The following is a 22,928-nucleotide window of genomic DNA, read 5'->3' as shown; positions in this document are numbered from 1 at the left end:
CGAGAGCGCCAATGTCAGATTTTGGTGGCTTTCACACGAGCGGCTGGCCTACGTCAGAGCGATCTGCTCTTTGAGATTCTTTCCTGCCTTGTGCAATGGCGATGCCTCTGGGAATCGGTATCGACCGCTTGATATTTTTTTGATTTTTTTTTGGTTTGGGTACAAATACGCCAATCCAACTAGCCGTGGCAGTATATGCATCGCAGCAGCAAAATCCATGACCTGAATCTGCTTACCATGGCGATAAGGGAAATAGTGGTATGAGCGTGTGTCGTCATCGTGCCAGCAGCTGTGCACATGCTTCTTGATCATGGTACAAGACAGGATACTGCAGATCGGGAAAACAAAACTTCGGACTGGAGAGATGGTGCCTCTTTCGCGGATGACTCTGTTATGCTTAGCCCATGGGTCTGCTTGCCGTGCAAAGCCGGGCCAAGTCTTGATGTATAAGAGTCCGTGTTGCTCCTCAGGATTCAGTCACAGCCGCGAGCCTGATGTCCTCGCGCAAACCGTTGACTTGGAGGTGACCCAGCACCTCCCTGCACTGGTGCCCTAGCTACCTGCCTGCGTACTGTGCATGATTGGGACGATCCTCAGCCCCGAGTGTCTGGCAGGCCGGGGTCAGCCAGCCGATTACCGCATTGGGTAATGTGAAGTACAATTACCCCCCACTAGCGGCACTAATCATGGCACTTTGCAGGCTGGGCTGATTTCATCCAAGAAACCGGCGTGGCAGATGTGCACTTTCTATGGTTCACACACCAATGGTCGAGGTAAGATGCGATGCAGATGTACAGAGCTGATGACGCAGCCTGCGATCAAGTGGTCCGTTGTTCATTTCTGCAGCACCACGTGTGCCTATTCATTAAGAACAAAGGCGCTCGAAGCCACAGCCATCTTCGCAGGGCTCCACCAGAAGCTCTACTTACTGCAAGCGCAGCGAGGCAGTGTCCCCTGAAGCGGCCCGCCTGTCACGCCTCTTGGACGTCGCTCTTTTGGGTAATTGCAAGTCGTTGGGCCCCCCCCACCCCTGTGGGTGCCATTGCAAGTGCCTGCTCCTGCATGAGGGCATCTACAGTGTAACCCTCCGGCTGCCCAGTGCTGCGTGCCTTTTGCCTTCAACACAGCCAGCTCCCTCAAAGTCTGCCTTAGAACCCTGCCAAGAGGGTCAGGCAGACAAATTGCACTTGCGGCAGAAGCCCACCCCGGCAAGTGCCATGTCCCAAACATTAAAGTCGAAAGACAGCCACGCCCATGTCCGATACACTCAAACGCAGCTGTCTGGCCACAACACCACACATTCCCACTCTCTCCTCGCGAAGCCTGTCACGGTCAGACTACAAACGACCACATAGGGTTCCACCTCTGACGACACATAAAGCAGGCTCCTGGCCACGGCGGCAAGACGGACCGTGATTCAAAAACAGAGGACCGCACGAGAGCGAACCCACACGACTACGGCCGGCTGCAATGGCATCAAATCAGCAACCATACGAGAGCTCAGCGGCCATGGACTCCCACTCCAACACGTCGCCCGTGGCCAGCAACGAGCCACTGCAAAAACCGACTGAACAATCTCCTGGTCCCAATGTCAAGGAGCACTCTCATAGTCCACACGGCCAAGATGGAAGGACCACCACGAAACACAGCAACAAGAACAATGCGTACTTCTGGCCGCAGATCAACACGCTCGCCACAAAGAACCTCACGATCCTCATCTCCCGGCACTTCGTGAGCACCTTCTACGCGGCGCTCATGCTGCCAATTCTCATGTCCATCTACCTGGGCATCGGCCAGAACCTCCAGGGCAGCGGCAACACATACGGCTTCACAAACTCAGACCCGTCCACTCTTCCCGCAGCTCGGTCCTTCACGGACGGGCTGGACCTGGCTGCCAACAAGGCCGGCAGGAACAACGTGGTGTTCTGCAACTCTGGGCTTGCGGGAGGGGACATTGACCGGGTCATCGACGCCCTCGAGGCGCAGGTGCAGCAGGCGGGCAAGCTCGCGCGCCGGATCACAAACGCAGCAGATCTGGGCAAGATATGCACAGTCTCTTTCCAGGGCACTACGCCTTGCTACGGAGCGGTCGTGTTCAGCGGCTCTCCCAACGAAGGCAGCGGGTCGTGGAACTACACACTCCGCGGCGACGGCGTGCTGGGTCGGAAGTACGACGCCGACACCAACGACAACGACCCTCAGGTGTACATCCTGCCATTCCAAAGAGCCATCGACTCCGAAATCGCGCGCCTCGAGAACGGCAGCAGCAGCAGCAGCAGCAGCAGTATCAATGACCTGGCACGAATGCAGGAGTGGCTCTACACATCGAGCACCGAGCAGGAGCGCCGCGAGCAGGCCAACAGGGACTACGAGAACACGTTTATCAACTTCATGGGCGTGGCCATCCTGGTCGGCTTCTTTGGCATCTCGTACCACCTGCCCGGGTACATTGCGACCGAGCGCGAAAAGGGCCTCTCCCAGCTCGTCGACGCCATGATGCACACCCGCCACCGCAGCGCCTGGGAGGCGCCCGCGCTGCGCATGCTCGCGCACCTGCTCAGCTTCGCGGCCGTCTATTTCCCCGGCTGGGTCGCGGGCTCGCTCGTGCTCAAGTTCATGATCTGGAGGCAGACGAGCGTCGGCGTCGTGCTGCCGTACTTTGTCCTCGCGGGCCTGGCCTCGGCGTCGCAGGCGCTCGCCACGGGCTCCCTCTTCCGGCGGGCACAGCTGTCCGGCGTGGTCGGCGGGCTGGGGTATATCCTGCTCGGAGTGCTCGTCCAGGCGGTGCCCGACCTGGGCACTGGCGGCGCCGTCGTCTTGGGTCTGCTGTTCCCGTCGTCCAACATGGTCCTGCAGATCAAGTACATGAGCCGGGCCGAGGCTGCCGGCTTTCCCGCAAACCTGCTCCGTCCGCCTCCGGAGAGCGACCACCAGCTTCCTAGTATTGTCCTCTGGGTCTTCTTGATTGTCCAGGCGGTCGTGTACCCATTCGTGGCGGCCGGCCTGGAGCGCAGGATCCACGGCGCGGCAGCGGACAGTCGTGTCGTCTGGACAGGTCCCAGCTCGGCGACAGCTCGTCCGGAGCACGCAGTCACAGTCGAAGGGCTGACACGGACGTTTTCACCATCACTCTTTCGACGTATGTTCTCATTCATCTCGGCACCTCGCCCAGCCACCGTCGCCGTCAATGATCTGAACCTGTCCATTCCTCGAGGCCAGATCGTGGCTCTCCTGGGAGCCAACGGCAGCGGCAAGAGCACGACCCTTGACGCCGTGGCCGGCCTGCAGAGCTTCGCACGGGGCCGCGTCACGATCGATGCATCGGGGGGTGTGGGCGTCGCTCCGCAGAAGAATGTCCTCTGGGACGAGCTCACGGTCTGGGAGCACGTCCAGCTGTTCAACAAGCTCAAGAAGCCGCAGCACCCGGCAAAGGAGCAGGAGCTCAAGGACCTGCTGAGGGCGGTGGGTCTCTCGACCAAGAGCAAGGCCAAGTCGTCAACACTGTCGGGCGGGCAGAAGCGCAAGCTGCAGCTGGCCATGATGCTGACGGGCGACAGCGCCGTCTGCTGCGTCGACGAGGTCTCGTCGGGCATCGACCCCCTGTCGCGGCGCAAGATCTGGGACATCCTCCTCGCCGAGCGCGGGCGGCGCACAATCATCCTGACCACGCACTTCCTCGACGAGGCGGACCTGCTGTCCGACAAGATTGCCATCATGAGCAACGGCGTCCTCCGCGCCGAAGGGTCCGCCGTCGAGCTCAAGGCCAACCTCGGGTCCGGCTTCCACATCCACCTGTCCCGGCCGCGCGAGCACCAGCAGCAGCAGCAGCGCCAGCCGCCGCAGGTCGAGGGCGTTCAGGTCAAGGTCCAGCCCGACAGCGTCGTGTATGCCGCGCCGACGTCGGAAGCCGCCGCGTGTGTCATCCGTGCCTTGGAGGCAAAGGGCATAGCGTACCGCGTGTCCAGCCCGACCATCGAGGACGTCTTCTTGCACGTGGCCGACGAGTATGCCAGCGAGTCCGTTCGCGAGACGTCCGAAAAGTCTGGTGGACAGCAACAACAGCCCCTGGATCTGCTCTCTGGCCGCCCCGTGGGTGGTCTTGAGCAGATCAAGGTGCTTCTCGGGAAACGCTGGATCTTGCTCCAGAGCAACTGGATCCCCTACCTCGTGGCGTTTCTCATCCCCGTGGTCGCCGCCGCCGTCATGCAGAGCCTGGTCTCGGGCGACGAGAGGGCTACTTGCACGCCCCAGCAGTTCGACTTGACTCAGAGCCTCCAGAGCCTGAGTGAACAGATCCAAGACGGCACTGGCATCATTGCCGGTCCTCCCAACTCCGCATTCGCCGACAACTCAACTTGGCTCGCCAGCAATGGCGTACAAATCCGCCCCCCCGTCACCAATGCCACTTCGATCGACGACCTGCGAAGCCTGCTAGAGAGCGAGCGCAAGACGGTCTGGCCCGGGGGCTTCTGGGCGGCAGAGGCTACGAGCGACTCTGCTTCCCCTCCCACCATCGCGTACCGCGCCGACACGTCCAACCCGATGCTGACCGCCGTCATCGCGCAGAACCTCATGGACCGGGCGCTGCTCGCGGTGCGCATCGCCGTCGGCTACGTCGTGTTCGACATGGGGATGGGCAACGTGGGCAAGAACCTCCAGCTGGCCATCTACTTCAGCATCGTGCTGGGCATCGCGCCGGCGTTCCTGAGCATGTACGTCAACCTCGAGCGGCGCAACGGTGTGCGGGGCTTGCAGTATTCCAGCGGCGTGCGCGTCGTGCCGCAGTGGCTCTCGCACCTGCTCTTCGACTTTGGCGTCATGGTGCTGCCGGTACTCGCGGCGGCACTCATCTTCTGCTTCTCGACAGGCACAGGCAGTAGTAGTGTCTTCTGGATGCCGGGCCTGCTGGTTCCCGTGTTCCTCTTGTACACGGTCGCGGCGATCCTCATGGGCTACATCATCTCGCTCCGCCTGGGCAGCCAGCTGGCGACGTGGGCGGCCGTGGGCGCCGCCAACGGCATCGGCCTCGCCGTGTACTTCATCGCCTTCATCTTCATCATCAGCCTGTCGCCGCCGACCTCGGCGCAGAGCAACGTCATGGTCGCACACTACGTCATCTCGATCGTCTTTCCGCTGGGGTCGCTGATGCGGGCCATGCTGGTGTCCCTCAACGTCTTCTTCCAGGCCTGCGACGGGGCCGAGTTTGTGCAGTCCCCAGGGGCGATGAGGGCCTTTGGCGCACCCATCTTGTACCTGGTGCTGCAGAGCCTGTTGTACTTTGGCATCTTGTGGGTGAATGACAGCCGGGTAGTGCTGGCAGGACTCTTTAGCTCGCTGGCAGCCAAGAAGAGCAACAACAACAACAAAAGGAGCAACGGTCCTGCCGGAGCCCAGACTGACATAGAGATGGCTATTGGCCCCGTGGCCCTCGCCGGACTCGAGGTGAAGCGGCTAACCAAGAACTTTGGCAACCTGCGGGCCGTCAACAACGTCTCGTTCGAGGTCCAGCACGGCGAGGTGTTTGCCCTGCTGGGCCCCAACGGCGCGGGCAAGAGCACCACCATCTCGATGATCCGGGGCGACATGCTGCCCGGCGACGGCGACGTGCTGGTCGAGCAGCAGTCCATCAAGACGGACCGGGCCGCCGCCCGCGCCCGGCTGGGCGTGTGCCCGCAGGCCGACGCCCTCGACGCGCTCATGACGGCCGAGCAGCACCTGCGGCACTACGCCCGGCTGCGCGGCATCGCCGACGTGGACAAGCAGGTCGGCGCCGTGCTGGCTGCCGTCGGGCTTGCCCCGTTCCGGCACGTCGCGGCGTCGCACCTCTCGGGGGGAAACCGGCGCAAGCTGTCCCTGGGCATCGCCCTGACGGGCAACCCTGCCGTGCTGCTGCTCGACGAGCCCTCGTCGGGCCTCGACGCCGCCGCCAAGCGCATCATGTGGAACACCCTCAAGGCCGTGAGCCCGGGGCGAGCCATCCTCCTTACCACCCACAGCATGGAGGAGGCCGACACGCTCGCCCACCGCGCGGGCATCCTCGCCCGCTCGATGCTCGCCGTGGGGGACGTCGCGCACCTCCAGCGCCGCTTCGGCGACTCCCTGCACGTCCACCTCGTCAGCCGCTCCGCGCCGCACTCGGGTCCGGAGGAGATGCGGCGGCTGCGGGATAGGGTGCTGGAGCTGTTGCCCGGGGCCGAGGTCGAGGACAAGACGTATCACGGGCAGATGCGCTTCTCGGTGCCCGCGGCGTCGGTGATGGGCACAACCGCAAGGCGAGTCCCCACCAACAACAACAACAACAACGATGACCGCGACGGCGGGGAAGCTGAGCAGAGTGCCTCGACGAGCGCCATCGGGCAGCTCCTCCTCACCCTGGAGGACAACAGCGAACGGCTGGGCATCCGGCACTACAGCGTCGCCCCGACGACCCTGAACGACGTGTTCCTCGCCATCGTGGGCGAGCACCAGGTCAAGGAGGAAGGATATCGTGCTGGTGACGACGATGGTGGTGAGAACGGGAAGAAGAACTGGCGAAAGATTCTATTGGGCTTTTAGAGACGCGCGGGTGGTAGCTCGCTACTGGCTTGATGATTCTTGATCCTTGGTGATAATGTAGAGCTTTGCACAGTTTAGATTCGAGGTTTCTCTTTTGTTTTGTCTGGATACCCCCTCTTACTATTTGTTCACTGTTCTGGTTCTTTTGGTTCTTCTAGCTAGAAAGTCAGTAGCGTGTTTTATTTGCAATTTTTAGTCAGTGTTCATGTTCTTCTAGACAACACACATTCAAGGCACTACGAGGACTACGCACCTGTGATCGGTGCCGACGAGAACCTTCTCGCGCAGCTTGCCGGCATGTGTCCCTTCAGCTTTTTAGCCATTGGCTAGCTACCAAGCGCAACAAGAAGATCATAGTCACTAGATCACGACTCTCTCTTATGTTAGGGGCCCCCACCCCTTTACGGTGCTTCTTTGTAGCATGCATGTGCGGGAACGAACAAGAGACGAGTAACGGTGACTCTAAGGCGGGATACGGAACTGCAAGACGCGGCGGGCTGCGAGTGAGCTCATGAGCTGAGCTCTTCTCTTCCTCATGCATACACTTATCATCCTGCTCTAAGCCCGTGAAGCTCCGATATCAAGGCGTCCCACTCGCTTTTCCAGCTGCGTATCAAAGTCACTACACTATGTTTAAGCTGAATATACAAGTGGCTATGATGATCGTAGGTTTTGCAGAAATGCCACGCTTATACGGAATAAACAAAGCACCTACCCTCGAACCTGAGAACGAGGCTGGTTAGCTCAGACCCCAGGATTCTGTCTACTATCTCCGTGCCGGACAATCTTATTGTCTTATTGGCCCCTTGGAAAGATGAGCTTTCATGATAAGACGTCTCTCTGGATATGGATGTGGAGTGCAATGACAGCGCTTCGGGGGCTTTCTTTCGGGCCGACCCCCAGGACAACTATAGCCTGGCTTCACGCAGCGCGGACCATGGGAAGAACCGTGTTTCCTCCGCGCCGCTCGTAACATTCTCTCCGGTCAGGATCTTTTCCGACGGAGCTCTGCGTGGAAAGGGGGGGCCCCTTGTCAATGCGATCCCCGCAGAACCGGTGACAACCGCTCTGTGGAAATTACATCCGCCCATCTTCGACGATGGGCGTGTTGTGGCATTTCAAGGAAATGTACAGCCAAAATAACTTGCTCAGTCACGCTTCAGTCTGCCTTGACTCTGTCTGGCTCTACATCCACCTCTCTCTTTTCCACTTGAAGGACTTGTGTCCTCGGGGCTTACATGGAGATGGAGCTGACAAAAGTTCCCCCCCGGGTTCAACGGCGGGAGGGCGCCGTGTGTGTGTGTGTGTCTTCCCAGAGTCACACCGGTGAGCGGCGAGGCGCTGGCGGTGGTCATTTTGCACAAATGATGACGGCACGTCAGGTGGCCTGGCTCTCTGATTGACTCTTTGGAAAAAGGGGGACATTGCAATCCATCGACGGACCACTATACGCTGTCACTTCCGGGGCCATCTGGGCTGGAAGGATGGTGATGGTGATGGTGTGGTGTGGTGTGTGTCGTCAGCATTTGCTCCGTGGCACTTTTGCAAGAGCCCCGGGTTGATGGGCATATGTGGGAAATCTTATAACCCCTTGACGGCGATGTTTCTGAACTCGTACTGAAAGTGTCCGGTGGCGCGTTCATGCTACGATTGCCTATCTGCTGCTTAGGGTTTGTCCTATATCCGGGGTAACGTGTCAGAATGACCTGATATGATTGTTGGGTGCCAAAGGTGAAGTGCCATCCGGAGACGATCATCAGATTCCAGAGCTTGGAGTTGCTCGTTGGTACTTTTGCAAGATGAGAACGAGGCAATGACTGGCTTGGATGTGCTAGGAAAAGCGACATGTCAGATCATCATCTGAAAACATTGGTGGGAAATGTACACAACTTTGGTTCGTTGGTCGGATTGATCGACGTCAGTATATCCTAGGCCATACCGCAGTATTCTGTCAGGCAGGGTTCACGGCTGTTGTGACGTTTCGACTCGGCTGTGATACCGAATCCGTCCCCTCCAATCTCCTGCTGACCTCACAAAATGTCCGATATCAGAACACCCTGGTCCAATAATGACCCGATACCCCCTGACGGGCCCAGCGTGCCATCGTGTGGTGATGTCCGCCCAGGATTGAGCCCTCCTCGACCGGAGCAACTTCTCGATAAGTCGGCCGTGGCACCCGTCACCGGGCTCGCTCTGCCCCTTTCGGACAGATTTTGTCCTCGTGACGGGGCAACATGTTCCTGATTGGGTCCCGACAGTATGGGAATACCGTTTCATAGCGTTCAAATATATATAGCAGCAATCATATGGCCCGGTGGGTTTGAATGCTACTGTACACCGGCTGTTCTGTATCGTCGCCAAAGTAGAGACGGGCATGTACCGGCTCGAGTTGCATCATGCTCGGGGGACTCCGGGGAAACGAATTGGGGCCCGGCGTTCTTGCGCCGAACCAGCGAGACGGCGAGTCCGCGTGGGAAATTCGAGATGAGCGAGCGAATGATACAACGAAGCTGCTTGTCGTGACACCCCTAGGGCCGGTCTTTCTGTCTGATGTTGTGAGCCTAGTGACCCTGGCTCGGATGCCGGCAGCTGTCCCCTGGATTGATGAGCGGTATCCAACCCCGGCAGCGATCGTCCCGGATCGCGTCCAAACAACGTTCATGCTCAGGCATCTCAACCTGCACGAAGCCACAAGACGCGAATAACACAATTGAGGCTGCGCTTCGAAAGATCACTTGCCTTTTTCCTTGGTACCCACCGTAGCGACCGCCGAAGTGATTTCTTCCCTGGAAGGCCTTTTGTCCATCATGATCCACAACAGCTCAAGAGCCGACGGATCTCATGCCGCACAGGCACGTTCGCCTTCTCCATCGTGATCGGCCGAAGCCGGCGTGACAGTTGACATCAGGGACCCAAAGACACGTGCAAGCCATATGTCCTTTTGGGCGAGCAATCCCTGCCCCCGGGATATCCGTTTCGATATCATCCTACCTCGTAATGAAGCATTTCTCCTAGACTAATACCACATGGTGCTTAGGGCCCCACGCATTGCAACCATTCTTGCCCGCCATGCCACACGACAAGAGGCGTTAAAATACGACATTAGGTTTGTTGACCGAAGTTCAAGCGGCCGACCTTTGCAAACAGCCTGTCAGGGTTCATACAACCCGGCCCTCAAGGCTGTCGCCTTCCTTCAAGGATCTCTACGAGCAACAAGCCAACATGCCAATCAGTGAGTCCCGCGGCGGGCTTTCCGGTGCCCCTGCCCCATGACGACGACCCCTGAAGCCAGGCATGGCCGAAGATGCAACTTTCCATGCAAGTCGGGCCGTACCTGTCATTCTGCAATGACCGTGCAGAAAAACTATGCCAAAAAAAAGCCATATTGTTGCCACGGAGCAATTCTGCCAGAGCATCCTCGATGAGATCAGCAGACTACCGACTTGAAAAATCGATCAATTCGCGCACGGCATCAGCTGCAATCCACAGCTTGTGCTCGAGCCCCCTCCCCAGGAGCCAAAATTCTTTAGCACCAGGATCACCAGCCAGCTACGCAGTAAGTACGGAATCCACAACAACTAAGCAGTGGTGGGCCACGGGATTACTTACAGTGGGCTAGCCAAGCCAAGCCCGGGGACCCAGGGCCCTGGCTAGGCGCTGATCCTGCCAGCGAGGGGGGCTTCCTCCCCGCTGTGGTAACGCTGCTGCTGTGGTGCACCCTGCGATGGACGTCTGCTGCATGACCGCCGACCCGACCCAACGCAAGCATGTGCCTGGGTACGGGCCCCTCAAGGGGGGCGACAACATTCACATTTTCGACAGATGCACGCGCGCGAACGGTTGTGACGAAGATGCCAGTCCCAAAGGATGCGTTCCTGCCGGATCGTTCCGCGGTTCCCCGGATGTGATTCCGGGCCCTGGCATTTCTGTTGGTTCACGGATCGAGGCCATGGGAACAGGCGGTAGAGGGTTAGGCACAGACGAATACATGCATGGAAGTACGACACAGCTCGTAGTTGATGGCACGCTTTGACCGGCTTAGCTGTCCAGTTTGGGATCTGCCCCAGAAGCACTCCACATGTGTAAATGAACGTGTTGAACGCACCTGATCGCAATACGGAGTACTACGCAGTATGGTATGAGCATTTCAAAAGGGATAAGCTGTGCGGATTCCGGCTCGGGAACCACAGGCAATGTTAAACCTGTCCGTGCGGCGGGGTTGGAAATGTCGATAGTAGGAGCACCGGTGTGCCGACGGGACACGACCTTGGCTCCCTGTTCTGGCCGGTTGACAAAGGTCATGTAGTGCACAGAGAGACCGGGTCTAGTGGGTTTCTGCGTTCATGAACTGTTGTCGTCGGCCCGCAGTTCTGAACCCGCTGCTCGATGAAAAAAACTCCTAGGCCTGGGCAGATCCCAATACCCGTTCGAAGAATTGTGGCCCACAGCTAAAAATGAGGACTTTGACGATAAAAGATGACTTTACGAATGCTGACCCTGGAGATACCCACCGAAATCCGGCAACATGCACTTTCTGCGCGTTCGCTCGTATGTATGACAAGCCGGAGGCACCTGCAATTCGCGCCACATGCCTCATCTCACTGAGCTTGGCTTACCACTTTCCAAGCTTGTTCGACAACCACTACAGCTTTGGACAATAAGGAGAAAAGAACGAATCATCGGCTCGTTCACGGTTGAAGATGGCCACGCTAATGCAGGGCTGATACAACAAGCTAGCTGTCTCTGGCAGCCATCTCGTCAGCTTGGAGGGACGGGCGGTCTCAGTATCAAGCTTGACGCCACGCCAATTACTCGGTGGCGGGCACTTTGATATTCTGTCGCATTGCTCGGCAACGCTAGACCGGAACAACGGAACAATGCCAGGCTTCGGCGAAGCTAGTCGACACTTGCGCGAAGGGGGCTAATTTCCAGGAGCTAGAGCCAGCAGCTTTCAACGGCGCTGTCGATCACGCACTTGCGGCGGCTCACGATCTGGTGTGATCGTCGACTAAAAGCTCGGAACCAATCAAATGAAACAACCTGACTTTTGGAATATTTGTCACTCACCCACCATGTCTCTGGTTGCCTTCAACGACCCCTGTCCCTCGCAACGAATCCTGGTCCGCCATGCCCGGCTGCACTGCTCCATCCCTGGTCGACAAGACTCACACACGGGCATGACCGTTGCAATCAAGACTCGCCCGCAATCCTTGTGGATTTGACACGCCATGTGCTATATCTTGCGAGTGCTTCCCTGCTTGATCGCGACACACTCTGGACAAGGCAGGGCAAAGACCAGGGCATGGTTCTCGCGACGTCGCATTCACAGGCGGCATGTCCCGCGCGTGCGTGCGCAAGTGTGCTCTCACGACTGGACAGGACGCCTGGTCGGCAGCAAGCCGAGCAGCCAAGACAGGCAGTGCCGCAAGGGAGGATATCCGAGTCTCAGAGAAGCGCAAGGAGCAGGTGGGCATGCAAATCGCCGTGCACGAAGGGCGATGGGTAGGGCTGGTGCCAGTCTGCTGTGACAGCGCTGGACGGGAGGAGCTTTGTCAGTGTGAAGGCCTCAAATTGTTCGCAGGGGCAGCCCAAGCTCGTTGGCGGATATCGAACTGGCTGGGTCGAGAATCTAGTGTAAGAACGAGCATGCTGAATGTTATCCAGCTTGCCTCACATCACGACCATCGACGTCGTCGCCGCCGAGCCTATGGGAATTGCACAGATGTCAGAGAAAGTGAGGTGATGATCAGGGATGGACGCTGCACGTTCGGACGGGATCTACAGCTTAAACAACAGTCTGGTGCCCGCCGCCCATTGAGCTGGCTGACTGTCATTGTCTAGCTTGCACTAGGCCCAGCTCGCTGTAGTGGCTCGGTGCCATCACTTCCCGAGCTAGTTGATCATAGGCTGGTTTCAGAGCTGGTGTTTTGCAAGGAAGGGACGCAGGATGCCAGGAAACACCTGGATGTGCTAGAGTCCATCTGGCTAGCTGCCGCCTGCGAGCAGATCTCTGTCCTTAAATCGCTACAGGGCCTGAATCGTCTCTGCATCTGCTTGTGGATCGACCCTGCCCGCGCTCTCCTCTCGCAATGCAGGCCTCCGAGTAGTGACGTGGGTGCCACACCGTGGTTCTCGCTGGCATTCGTCGTTGGCAGTGCTCTGCGTAGTATGTGCCGGGACAACTCGACAGCTTGCAAGCACATGCCCTGATGTGGCCGAGTACTCAGGCAAGATCCTCCAAACCTTTCCAACCTACCTTAACTGCATGCTTGATTGCGACGTGCAAACCAGGCCACCCTCCTGGGTCCCCCCGCCCCTGGCGGTACCCATCGTTGCCGCAATCCTTTGACGCTTTCCATGTGCATCGAGGACAAGCATACCCCTGGCTCCCCTGCGACATGCCAGTCGCTTCCTGAGTCCGTGGCGGCACAGCATATTCGCTGCTGCCAAAGGGGACCATACGATGCCAGGGAGCACGTGCAACATCGACCGCAATCTCTAACTCGAGCTGGAGCCCATCTTTGTTTCGCTGGGATGCTCGTCAAGTCGCGGAGGACCTTCACCGGACAAACCCCCCGCAAAAGTCTAGGAACGAGCTCCCCTCGATGGACCGGCTCTGCCCGCTAGCCACGGGGAGCTCCTCCGTAGTTTGGCGCTGGCGCTGGCCCGACACCACAGAGTCTGAGCACAAGCACCGCGTCCGCAAAAACCACTGTAATCCAGGACCGTGGGCGCCGCGCCGGACTTCAGCCCCGTGCACTGCACATGCCGCCGACCAAGCAAGCACGCACGTAAGCAAGCAAGCGCGACGCATGCGTTGCTTGCTCTCTAACCCCAAGAAGGACGGCAGACTGACACACAGACAACACGCCAGTCTAGTGCAACACACCAGTGCAGTCAACACCCCTGGCCTCGGTGGCAGGATCAGCAGACCTAGTGCGTCTGTTATAGGTCGCAGCGCGGCATGGCGTCTCGGTCCAGCACCGTAGCAATAGGAGGAACGATCCAAAAAGTTCCTCGAGTATGGCCGAAGTGGTGGTGCAGCCACCACTTGACGCCAAGGGGGCCCAAAGAGCCAGCCACCCCATTCTCCGACACGCTTGCAGATAGGATAGCAGTTACTGATACCGGGACCAGCAGCAGCACGAGCAGTCGGCTTGCCTCCCCCCTCCTATGCAAAGAATCCCACCAGTGAGGACTATCATGACTCGATGGCTAGGCCCGCGTACGTGCTACTGCACACGCTAGACAGCTTCCCCCGCGGACCCACGATGCTGCTTCCACAAGGGCTCTGCTGGTTCATAAAGGTTGCGAGGTTTCCCTCGCCCCCCTCGCCTTGCATCCATGTACCGCTTGCTCCCCCGCGGACCCCTGATGGTTGACAAACGACAAGGAGAGCGGTAAAGCGTTGCCCTTGTACCTTGTACCTTGTACCCCGGTACATCCCACTTCTTGACGCACTTACAGCAAACACACTCTTACCCACACGCTCTTTTTCGACCGGGGACTGCATTCTGCTTCCCCATCCCGTGTTCAACAAGCAAATACTCCGACGACCTGGAGTTTCTTCTTTTTTTTGGTGTTCTTTACGGACCTTCTTACAAAGCCGCGAGGGTTTCACTGCCTTACTTTCGATAGCCACAAGGTCCAACGACATCGACAGCAGGGCGAGACAGCAACACCAGAGGCCGGCGAGGAAGGCGACCTGCTCTCGAAGAAGGCTAATATAAACACGTCCTGGAGCTACCTCGTGACGACAAGTGCGTCAACCAAGACACGGACCAAGAAACAGCCAGGACTCGACAAATCCGCTTTCAAGGTCGAACATGTGCCGAGAGACGTAAAGCGACGTTTCCCGCAGCAGGCATTGCAACACTTACCAAGACCAAGACAAGGCAACATCCTCGTCAAAATGGCGACACCTACAACCGTCATGGGCATGCTGGGCCACCAGAACAACCTGGACGAGACCAGCACCGGCTGGAACAACCCCACGACCATCCGCGGACTGACAATCAGTCTCATGCTGCTGTCGTCGTTGTGCGTGGGCTTCCGGCTGTACACGCGCTTCTTCATCGTGCGAATGCCCGGGTGGGATGACCTGTGTGTTATGCTGTTCATCCTCACAGGCCACCTGGGCAGCATCACTGTCTGCGTCTCCGTCAACCACGGCCTGGGCCAGCACTTCCTGCTCATTGCCCCCGCGGAGGCGGACAAGTGGCTCAAGACGTTTTACATCTGCAACGGCAGCTACCAGCTGTCGTCGTTGCTCGTCAAGCTCTCGCTGCTGCTCCAGTACCTGCGGCTGTACGAGACTGGCCGGATGCGGCTCTTCACAAAGGCCATGTTCTGCGTCGTGCTCGCCTGGGGCCTCGTCTTTGCCTCACTGGCGTGGATCCCGTGCAACCCCGTCAGCGACTACTGGACCTGGGGCCGCGAGCGCAACTGCTGGGGGTTTGGGGCCGACAACCTCGAGCACTTTGTGGCCACGTACACGACGCAGGCGGCGTCCAACATGTTCTTCGACATTGTGGTGCTCTGCATCCCGCTGCCAAAGTACTTCAGCAAGGACATTAACCGGCAGACGCGCGGGGGCCTGGCGGGCCTGTTCGCACTCGGGGCGCTCGTCATCGGGGCGTCCATCTGGCGGTTCGGGGACATGGTGGCGCACCGGGCGACGACGTGGCCGACGTTTGACCCGACGTGGTACGGGAGCAGCGCCATCTGCCTGGGCATCATCGAGGTCAACCTGGCCATCATCTGCGCGTCGATCCCCGTCTTCTGGCCCACCCTGAGCAAGGCCCTGATGGGCACCATCTTTGTGACCCAGGAGGTCAAGATCACGCGGCACATGCGCTACTCGACTGACGCCGAGCGCGACGACGAGATTGAGCTGCAGCGGTCAAAGTCTGGCGGCACCGAACATCAAAGTCCGCCCAGCATCACCACGCGCAGCAGCCACCGCCGCGGCAGCAAGCATCACCATCAACACCACCACGGGGACAACAGCTCACGGCGGAGCATCATCAGCCGGACTGGCAGCGAGGCGAGCCAGGAGGAGGACCGCGAGGCGGCGGCCGAGATGGCCGAGAAGGGCAGCGTCATGAGCGCGACGGTCGTGCACTACATGGACGACTATGTCATGGCGCAGGTCGACCCGCTGCAGAGCGCAAAGACGCCCTTTGCCCATGTCGTTGGGGCGAGGTCGGAGCGCGATCCAAAGCGGAGAGGGTCCTCGCCGAGGTTGACATGACGTACTGGGCCATTTCTGCTTATAGTTGTAATACATTTAATTCATTCTACATGAAGCTTGGTTGTGAACCACACGTGGCTCGGAAGCAGACAAGCGACTGAAAGACCACTCGGTGATACGTGCTTCGGGGACGTCGGCTCGATGGTCACTTGAGGCAGGCAAAGTTCCCATTTATTGGAGCTCGTTGCTCCAGAGTCCGTAATTGGCCAAGTTGTACTGGTCTGCAGCCCATGGCCCTGCCTCCCCATCTTTCCCCTTTGAACCGTCCGTGACATTCAATGTGTCTTGTCTTTGCGCTATTAATACGATGCTCACTTCGTCGTGCCCGGGCTCCACGAGTCAGAGGAATTATCCACAGTCCCGACTCGAGATCCCCGAAGGACAAGCTCTACACTTCAGAAGGGAGCCAGCCTGAGTCATACAGAGTGGTGCAAAGGCTCGCCGCTCCTCACGACAACTTTTGGCTGGGACATGTCTTCAACAATGGTTATCAGTGGGGTCTGCGCAGCTCCCCGCGAACCAACCAGACGGTCTGGCAAGACCCCTAATGGTCCCCGAATTTGACGCTGCCGTGTGCCGTTGTCTCAGTAGCCCCGCGTCATTCCTGCATGCGGCCTGTCAGCACCAATGAGCTGTGAGCTATTTCGCGGCGGCATGTATCTGAGCCGCCTGATAGCCAGTCAGGCGGTGTCCTCGGCTTGGCGAGCCTGCGGCCGTGATCAGGGGGCGCCCAATATATTTCTGGCTCTCGTCCCCCTTCGAAGAGGAGGTGATGATCCCAGCATGGTTATCATGGCTTCATTCTCTAGCCCAGGCGTGGTCTGATGGTCGGCAGGATGTCCAAGGAACCCATATTCGAGAAGCCCAGAGTCGGGCCAGCCTGGTCCTTGCGGACGGAGACCACCAAGGACGCAAGCCTCTTGCGCAATATCGCCAACGCCCTTGCGAGCATTGTCCTGGGCCTTATTTTCTTCCATGTCGTATGGAATCCGCTGAATCGCGGTGGCCATGAGTTTGTTGACAACAACTATGGAGTTCCCCAGACGGCCCACAGCGGAAATGGGGACTGGGCCAACATCGCACCGAGCCGAAAGCTCGAATGGCATGCATGCTTCGAAGGAGAGTTCGACTGTGCCCGGCTTGACCTTCCGATGGACTGGCTCGACCCGTCCGATGACTTGCGCATCATCCTCGCAGTCATTCGTTTGCGCGCAGACCCAGATGCACCTGGGGAGTACCTTGGCCCAGTGTTCTTCAATCCTGGGGGGCCTGGTGGCTCGGGTGTCTGGTCTATTCGTGACCATGGCCACCTGATCCAGTCCATCGTTGGTCGCAACCACGACATCGTCACCTTTGATCCGCGAGGAGTCGGGGCCTCTCTGCCGCGCATCGACTGCTGGCGGCATGACCAGAAGAGACGCCTCTGGGACTTGCAAGACGTCGGAGTTCCTGGGGCCCATTCCGGCATTGTCAACGATGCGTACGTGAGAGCCCTGGCCATCTCAGCTGTGTGTGAGCAGTCGATGCAGGAGACGCGCCTTCTCGAGCACATCGGCACGGCCTCTCACGCACGGGACATGCTGGAGATACTTGATCAGATGGGCTATGACAAGCTCAGGTACTGGGGCTTCTCGTACGGGACCGTGCTCGGAGGCTACTTCGCCTCCATGTATCCAGACAGGGTCGAGAGACTGGTCAGCGACGGTCAGTACTCTGGCCCAGCTCGATTCGCCTGTGGCTAAACACGCAGTACAGGAAATGTTGACTACCAGGAGTGGGCCGAGGACAAGCACATCAACTTCCTCCGTGATACCGACAAAGTCATGGAGGCCTTTTACTTTTACTGTCACCAAGCGGGACCCATCCCTTGCGCATTCTATGCAGAGTCGCCAGAAGCCATCGCACAACGTCTCGCTCAGCTCCTGCAAACACTCCGGTATAGACCGATCATCGTCGATGCTGATCCAGAGCGAGGGCCCGATATGCCTCAGCTCGTCACCTGGTCGCACCTGAAGCGCTTCATCACCAGGACCATGTATCAGCCTCTGTTGATGTTCCCAGTCTTTGCGAGGATACTCGCGGACCTCGAACGCGGAAACGGGCGTTCTTTCTATGACACGGTGCTGGCCGACGACCCGGAGTCTTCATTCTGCTCCATTGATGCGCTCCCTCCTACATTACCCCGACTGGAGGAAGACAATGGCGAAGCGTATCCAGCCATCGCGTGCGCGGACGGCCTGCCCAACAACGACACCCTGGAAGAGTTTGTCGATATTGTCGAGCAGTACAAGACCATCAGCTCCATCGCGGGCGAGGTCAACGCAGTCTTCCGCCTGGTCTGCGTGGGCAGGAAAGTTCGGCCCAGGTGGCGGTTCAGTGGTCCTTTCGGGGGCACCACAGCCCACCCGATCCTGTACGTCGCCAACATTGCCGACAACATTACGCCCCTGGTAAGCGCCAGGAACAACTCGGAGCTTTTCCCTGGGTCAGTGGTCTTGACACAGAACTCTTATGGCGTAAGTGTCTCCATCTCGCAAGCCGTCTCCAAACTGGGGGTGTAGCCTCTCATCACTAACGCAACAACTTCCGGCGCTCAGCATACCACGCTATCTGCGCCTTCCGCCTGCACGGCTGCTCACATCCGCGCATACTTTCAGAACGGGACACTCCCAGCGGACGGGGAAGCTTGTGAGCCAGACTACCATCCGTTCGAAGACATCCCGTTGGTGGATCCTGCGTCACAGCGTGGACGGATGTACCGTGATGCTCGGGAAGAGCTGTCAGCGGCGAGCCTGGGACTGTGCAGATCGCAGTGGCTGCCGAAGCGACAGGGCCTTGCGTGAGGGGTGGGATGATACTTATTGGCGTCAGCATTGTTCCTGTCCTAGATAGATAAGACGGCTGCTGCAAGACTCCAGAAGCTGAACGATGCACCAATGCTTGGCGTGACAAGGACGATATGGCGAGTTTGCACACCTTGCGCTCTTGCGCTGTTGCCCGGGGTACGACGCGGTGCGGCACACAAGCTGTTGAAATGAATGTGTTGTTTACAAGACCTAGGCAGGTCGGTACGAGTTTCAACTTGTCCAGCAAGCTCAGCTGTCTCCAGTGAGCATCACAGCACCTACAGCACCTAGGGGACCTTGGTGACCCCGCCAGATAGTTAGTGCTCCGCAACCTCCACACCTGGGGGAAGCCTGCCTTAGGGCGCGCCAGAGGTTTGGGATTGCCTCTTTGGGAGATTTTAGCCCGAGTCAACCACTACGCAACCACCAAACGCGTGCTGCTCTCCGCCAGTAACCACCTGCGGCTTACACACACACACCTTGGTCCTACGGATATTCTCGAAGGACTGTGACCCCGCAGCCGTCAGAGAGCCGCGCGCAGTCACCCACTTACTTTTACTCCATGCCTATTTTGTCCGCAATTGGTTCAGAGAAGCCTCACGAAGCTCTATCACATCTGCAGCGCAATACCTTATCTTCGTGCTGGTGCTTACGGGCGAGGTGTCTCCCGGCAGAGGCTATGGAGCTTCGTCATCCCGAGGCAGCTTGTCTTGCTAGCGTGGGTTTTTATATAAAGTTCAATCACATGCCGCCGCTCCATCTGTACACGCTCAAACCCTTCTGACTGAACAATCTTTCTTGCCATTGTGAAGAGCAGGCCTTATCATCGTTTGTCACCGAGAACTCTCTCCAACTCTCTCCCCGATCAGGCCACCGTGTGCGCGCCAGTACGACTTTTGTGAATCCAACTCGACAATCGAGACTTCAGACTTCTACACGCTATCCACGTAGCAAACAAACTTTTCTGTTTGAAGCGTCGCAACTCAGCCATGGCTGCCGCACTACAGTACTTCCCCAAGGCTTCGGGCACGAAGCCCCCGCTCATCGCCAACGAGAACGCCTTTCTGGGCGACGTATCGACCTCGTGAGTTTCTGCCCCCCCAGAAGAAATCCATATTCCACTTTATCCCCCCGCCCCTCGAGTTGTTGGTGGCACAAATGGCTCGCTGTATGTCTGTCTATCTGTCTATCCGGCGGGCAAAATAAATTGGCCCGCGCCAAGCTCGGAGGCTACTACTACAACTCCGACTACTGCATCAGCAGCAGTACCCATCCCCACCACCATCCCGTGATCTGAGTCCTCGACCGCTAATAGGCGTGCGTTCCAAAAACAAAAAAGAACCGACGAGGCAGCACCCATAACATCCGGGTTCTACCGCCTAGAGAAGGGCACCCCGCTCGTCTATGAGTACACGTACCACGAGATGAAGATCATCATCGAGGGCTCCTTCCAGATCAGCGACGAGGCCGGCAACAAGGTCGACAAGGCGGTCGCCGGCGACGTCTTCTACTTCCCCAAGGGCAGCAAGATCACGTTCACGACCGAGGACTATGGCCTTGCCTTTTTCGTTGGGCAACGCAAGAACGGCACGGCGTGAGTAGGGGTGAAATCGGAGGGTTTCTTTTTGTTGGAGTGGCACTGCAAGAATCGGGTGGAGGGGAGTGAGTGGGCTTTTGGGGAGAATTTATGGCGAGGTCTTGAAAAGAGCCAGTTGACGTCTCTCCTTGGGTTGAAGCGGTGTATAGCAATAATGCGGAGTGAGGCATGACAATGATGGCAAATGTTATCTTTATGCCGAGACGGCCAAATCATCATGCAGAAAGTCTAGGCTTCGCTCAGCTACCGTCATTGAGTAACGAGAATATTTGAGTATAGTATTCGTGTTTGCTCAGCTTCCACTGTCTAACTGATATGGTACGTGGTGGTAAGGTATAGCATGCCGATTTGTCCGTGGCATTTTCTACCATTATGGATTAAAAACATCAACAGAACAAGTGATGAAACTCACCGATGATTTGCTCCGGAACGAGGGGTATTGAAACGCTGCAATACTTTTGATAACATACATTTCGCTTAGTTGGCTGAACTATAGAAAATTTATTATAATGCACGGAAACCAATATTTAAATGGTGCCGCTGATACCCTTGTTTCCACTGGACATATCTATTCACAAGCACAAGAACAAAATGGCTGTCCAGGGCAGAAATTGGGCTCTGGCATTAGCTAATTTCTGCGATCACGGGATATGTGATTTAGTCTAGCCTGCCTTGGAGGGACCGAAACTTTGTACTAGCAAAAGAACAACTGAGCTCAGGACGACTCTAAGATGAGTATTTGACTCTTCCAAGGCAGAGTGATAACACTTCTGATTTTACCTGCATCAATCTCGGTCTACTTTGTTCTAAAATCAAGACTGCAGTAACCAAAGCTCAGCAAGAAATTAAAGAAAAAAAGAAGAGGAAATAAAAACAATACAAGAGAACCCCCAACAGCGGAGCGTCGTTCACTATACTCAGTCTAACACGACCCAATCACGACACAAGCGCTATAGGTCAGGCACACCACAGACTTTATGAACGACCAAAAAACCTCAAACGAGTTCGTAACCGTCTCCAGTGAAACCCACTCTCTCTTTCTCTCTCTCAGATCCTGCCCGACACGCGGCCCGCCGCCCTTGCACCGCTTGCTGAATGAACCCCAACAAACCCGAATTATCAACTCGTCCTCACCTCGGATCCGAACAGGCCCCCAAAAACGACAAGCCCTTTCCCAAATAAGAAGGAGGTTAGCCATCGGGGGACCGAGCCATGGTACAGCAACCCCCTTTTTGTTGCCCTGTCCAGTAATCCGTACCTAGCTGGCTCATCTATCCCCCCCCCCCCCCCCCCCCCGGGCTGTGGGACACGAACCCCCCCTCCCTGGTCACGTACACGCGCCCCTAGATTAAAAGCAGCCAATTGGCATCCTGGTAGACATGTACTCCTAACCCAGTTCCCACGAATCGGACACATCCCCGAGCGCCCACTACCCTTTCTGGCTCAGAAGTCCGGAGAGAGAGAGGAGGGGCCCTTGGCCTGCCCGCTCGTCAGCTGACCAGAAAGCTAGGTCGGCCCCAGGCTTTCACGATACAAGCCGAGAACTAATTAGTCTGCACCTTGCCGAGGTTTAAATAGCCCATGCTGGAGCAAGAGCAGCAAATCGTTCTGGTACCAGGAAGAGCACCTACCCCGTCTTTGGCTGGGGGCTCGGGGAAACAGCAATGTCTCACCATACCTCGGGCCGTGGCGGATTAGCCTGGAGCACGGAACACCGGTTTGTTGTCGCAGCTGTCACGGCATTTAAACGGGAAGATCTCTCAGCCACTGCTGGGTCACAGGTCGATACAACGACCAAGTGCCCTGCCCGTGAAGAGACGTGCTTCCATGGGCCAAAACTAATGAGCTCGTAGTCTTCTGGTCAGGTTTGGAGGTTGAAATGAAGACCTCTTTCATCCTCCGCGCGGCGCTTTTCTTCACATCTGCAATTCTCCCAAAGGGGAAGAGGGCTGGAGAAGTCCCTCTGACAACAGTCCAGGGCTTGAGGAGACAAGTTAAGACTTTAGACATCATGAATCGCCACTTGCGAGCGTCCTTGCATCCTCACTGCTTCCGCATGTTTCACGGCTTCCGTCAATCTTCTAGAAGAAGTGGTCGATCAGGTACGTATCTTGGCAGCTGCTGTTGGCAATCGGCTGTCCAAATCCCGTCCTTGCCTGTCTGGCTGCCGCTGAGCCTGACGGTAAGCAGGATGGGGATGCTCTCGACGGTCCAATCGAGAGGACGATGTCTACCCTTGGGCATCTCTTGGCTCGTGGTCTTGTGACACTCCCGCTGCCCTCCAGGAGAAGGTCCCCAATCACATCATCTCTGTCATCCCTGAGCCTGACCACAGCAGCTCCCACTCGAGGTGGCAGGTGCTGCTGTTCCAATGCATATGCTCCTCTTGTCGAGCTCGCACAAATTTTGCATGCCTCACCCATTGCCCTCAAACCCTTGGTCTCGCAGCCAATCCGAAGCTCGGGTCGGGTCGGGACAACATCATTTCGCCACCATAGGCGCTGGAGATAGCCATCCATTGGAGGAGCCTCGTAGGTTGTTGCCTCTGATGAGTTACCTCCCAGCTGACCATGTACCCGCACAGGCGCGAGATGCATACGCATGGAAGCCTTCTAGACTCCGCTCGCATGGGCCGGTCTAGTCTGTTTCTGCCCTCAAGGCTGCCACACCCGAAGAC

The 22,928-nt window shown here is 57.6% G+C and overlaps 6 protein-coding genes across 6 annotated transcripts; 5 read left to right on the top strand and 1 right to left on the bottom strand.

The window, feature by feature from the left end:
- Positions 1-1,509: 1,509 nt before the first annotated feature.
- On the top strand, positions 1,510-6,555 carry B0I36DRAFT_245663 (uncharacterized protein; the record flags this gene model as incomplete). Its single annotated transcript, XM_046150173.1, has 1 exon — positions 1,510-6,555. The coding sequence occupies one exon, from the start codon at positions 1,510-1,512 to the stop codon at positions 6,553-6,555; it is 5,046 nt and encodes a 1,681-aa protein (XP_046011848.1).
- A 3,009-nt stretch (positions 6,556-9,564) lies between these two features.
- On the bottom strand, positions 9,565-10,155 carry B0I36DRAFT_326007 (uncharacterized protein). Its single transcript, XM_046154295.1, has one exon. It carries the CDS (start codon positions 9,969-9,971, stop codon positions 9,759-9,761), a length of 213 nt encoding a protein of 70 aa, XP_046011847.1. The 5' UTR covers positions 9,972-10,155; the 3' UTR covers positions 9,565-9,758.
- Positions 10,156-11,848: 1,693 nt separating this feature from the next.
- On the top strand, positions 11,849-15,880 carry B0I36DRAFT_432308 (uncharacterized protein). The gene is made up of 6 exons (XM_046162615.1): positions 11,849-12,021; positions 12,062-12,189; positions 12,220-12,289; positions 12,397-12,721; positions 13,183-13,346; positions 14,201-15,880. Exons 1-6 carry the CDS (start codon positions 11,890-11,892, stop codon positions 15,806-15,808), a joined length of 2,427 nt encoding a protein of 808 aa, XP_046011846.1. The 5' UTR covers positions 11,849-11,889; the 3' UTR covers positions 15,809-15,880.
- Positions 15,881-16,581: 701 nt separating this feature from the next.
- Positions 16,582-18,739, top strand: B0I36DRAFT_326002 (Alpha/Beta hydrolase protein). The gene is made up of 3 exons (XM_046154294.1): positions 16,582-17,512; positions 17,564-18,324; positions 18,406-18,739. The coding sequence occupies exons 1-3, from the start codon at positions 16,633-16,635 to the stop codon at positions 18,649-18,651; spliced, it is 1,887 nt and encodes a 628-aa protein (XP_046011845.1). The 5' UTR covers positions 16,582-16,632; the 3' UTR covers positions 18,652-18,739.
- Positions 18,740-19,437: 698 nt separating this feature from the next.
- B0I36DRAFT_326000 (uncharacterized protein) lies at positions 19,438-20,532 on the top strand. The gene is made up of 2 exons (XM_046154293.1): positions 19,438-19,738; positions 19,994-20,532. Exons 1-2 carry the CDS (start codon positions 19,644-19,646, stop codon positions 20,250-20,252), a joined length of 354 nt encoding a protein of 117 aa, XP_046011844.1. The 5' UTR covers positions 19,438-19,643; the 3' UTR covers positions 20,253-20,532.
- Positions 20,533-21,940: 1,408 nt separating this feature from the next.
- B0I36DRAFT_133736 (uncharacterized protein) lies at positions 21,941-22,819 on the top strand. The gene is made up of 2 exons (XM_046148259.1): positions 21,941-22,353; positions 22,442-22,819. The coding sequence occupies exons 1-2, from the start codon at positions 22,131-22,133 to the stop codon at positions 22,747-22,749; spliced, it is 531 nt and encodes a 176-aa protein (XP_046011843.1). The 5' UTR covers positions 21,941-22,130; the 3' UTR covers positions 22,750-22,819.
- Positions 22,820-22,928: the final 109 nt, after the last annotated feature.

The sequence above is a fragment of the Microdochium trichocladiopsis genome (genome assembly GCF_020744255.1).
Source record: "Microdochium trichocladiopsis strain MPI-CAGE-CH-0230 chromosome Unknown B0I36scaffold_6, whole genome shotgun sequence".
Taxonomy (NCBI): domain Eukaryota; kingdom Fungi; phylum Ascomycota; class Sordariomycetes; order Xylariales; family Microdochiaceae; genus Microdochium; species Microdochium trichocladiopsis.
The sequence above is the reverse complement of the archived record's forward strand: the minus strand, read 5'-3'. Positions and strand labels throughout refer to the sequence as shown.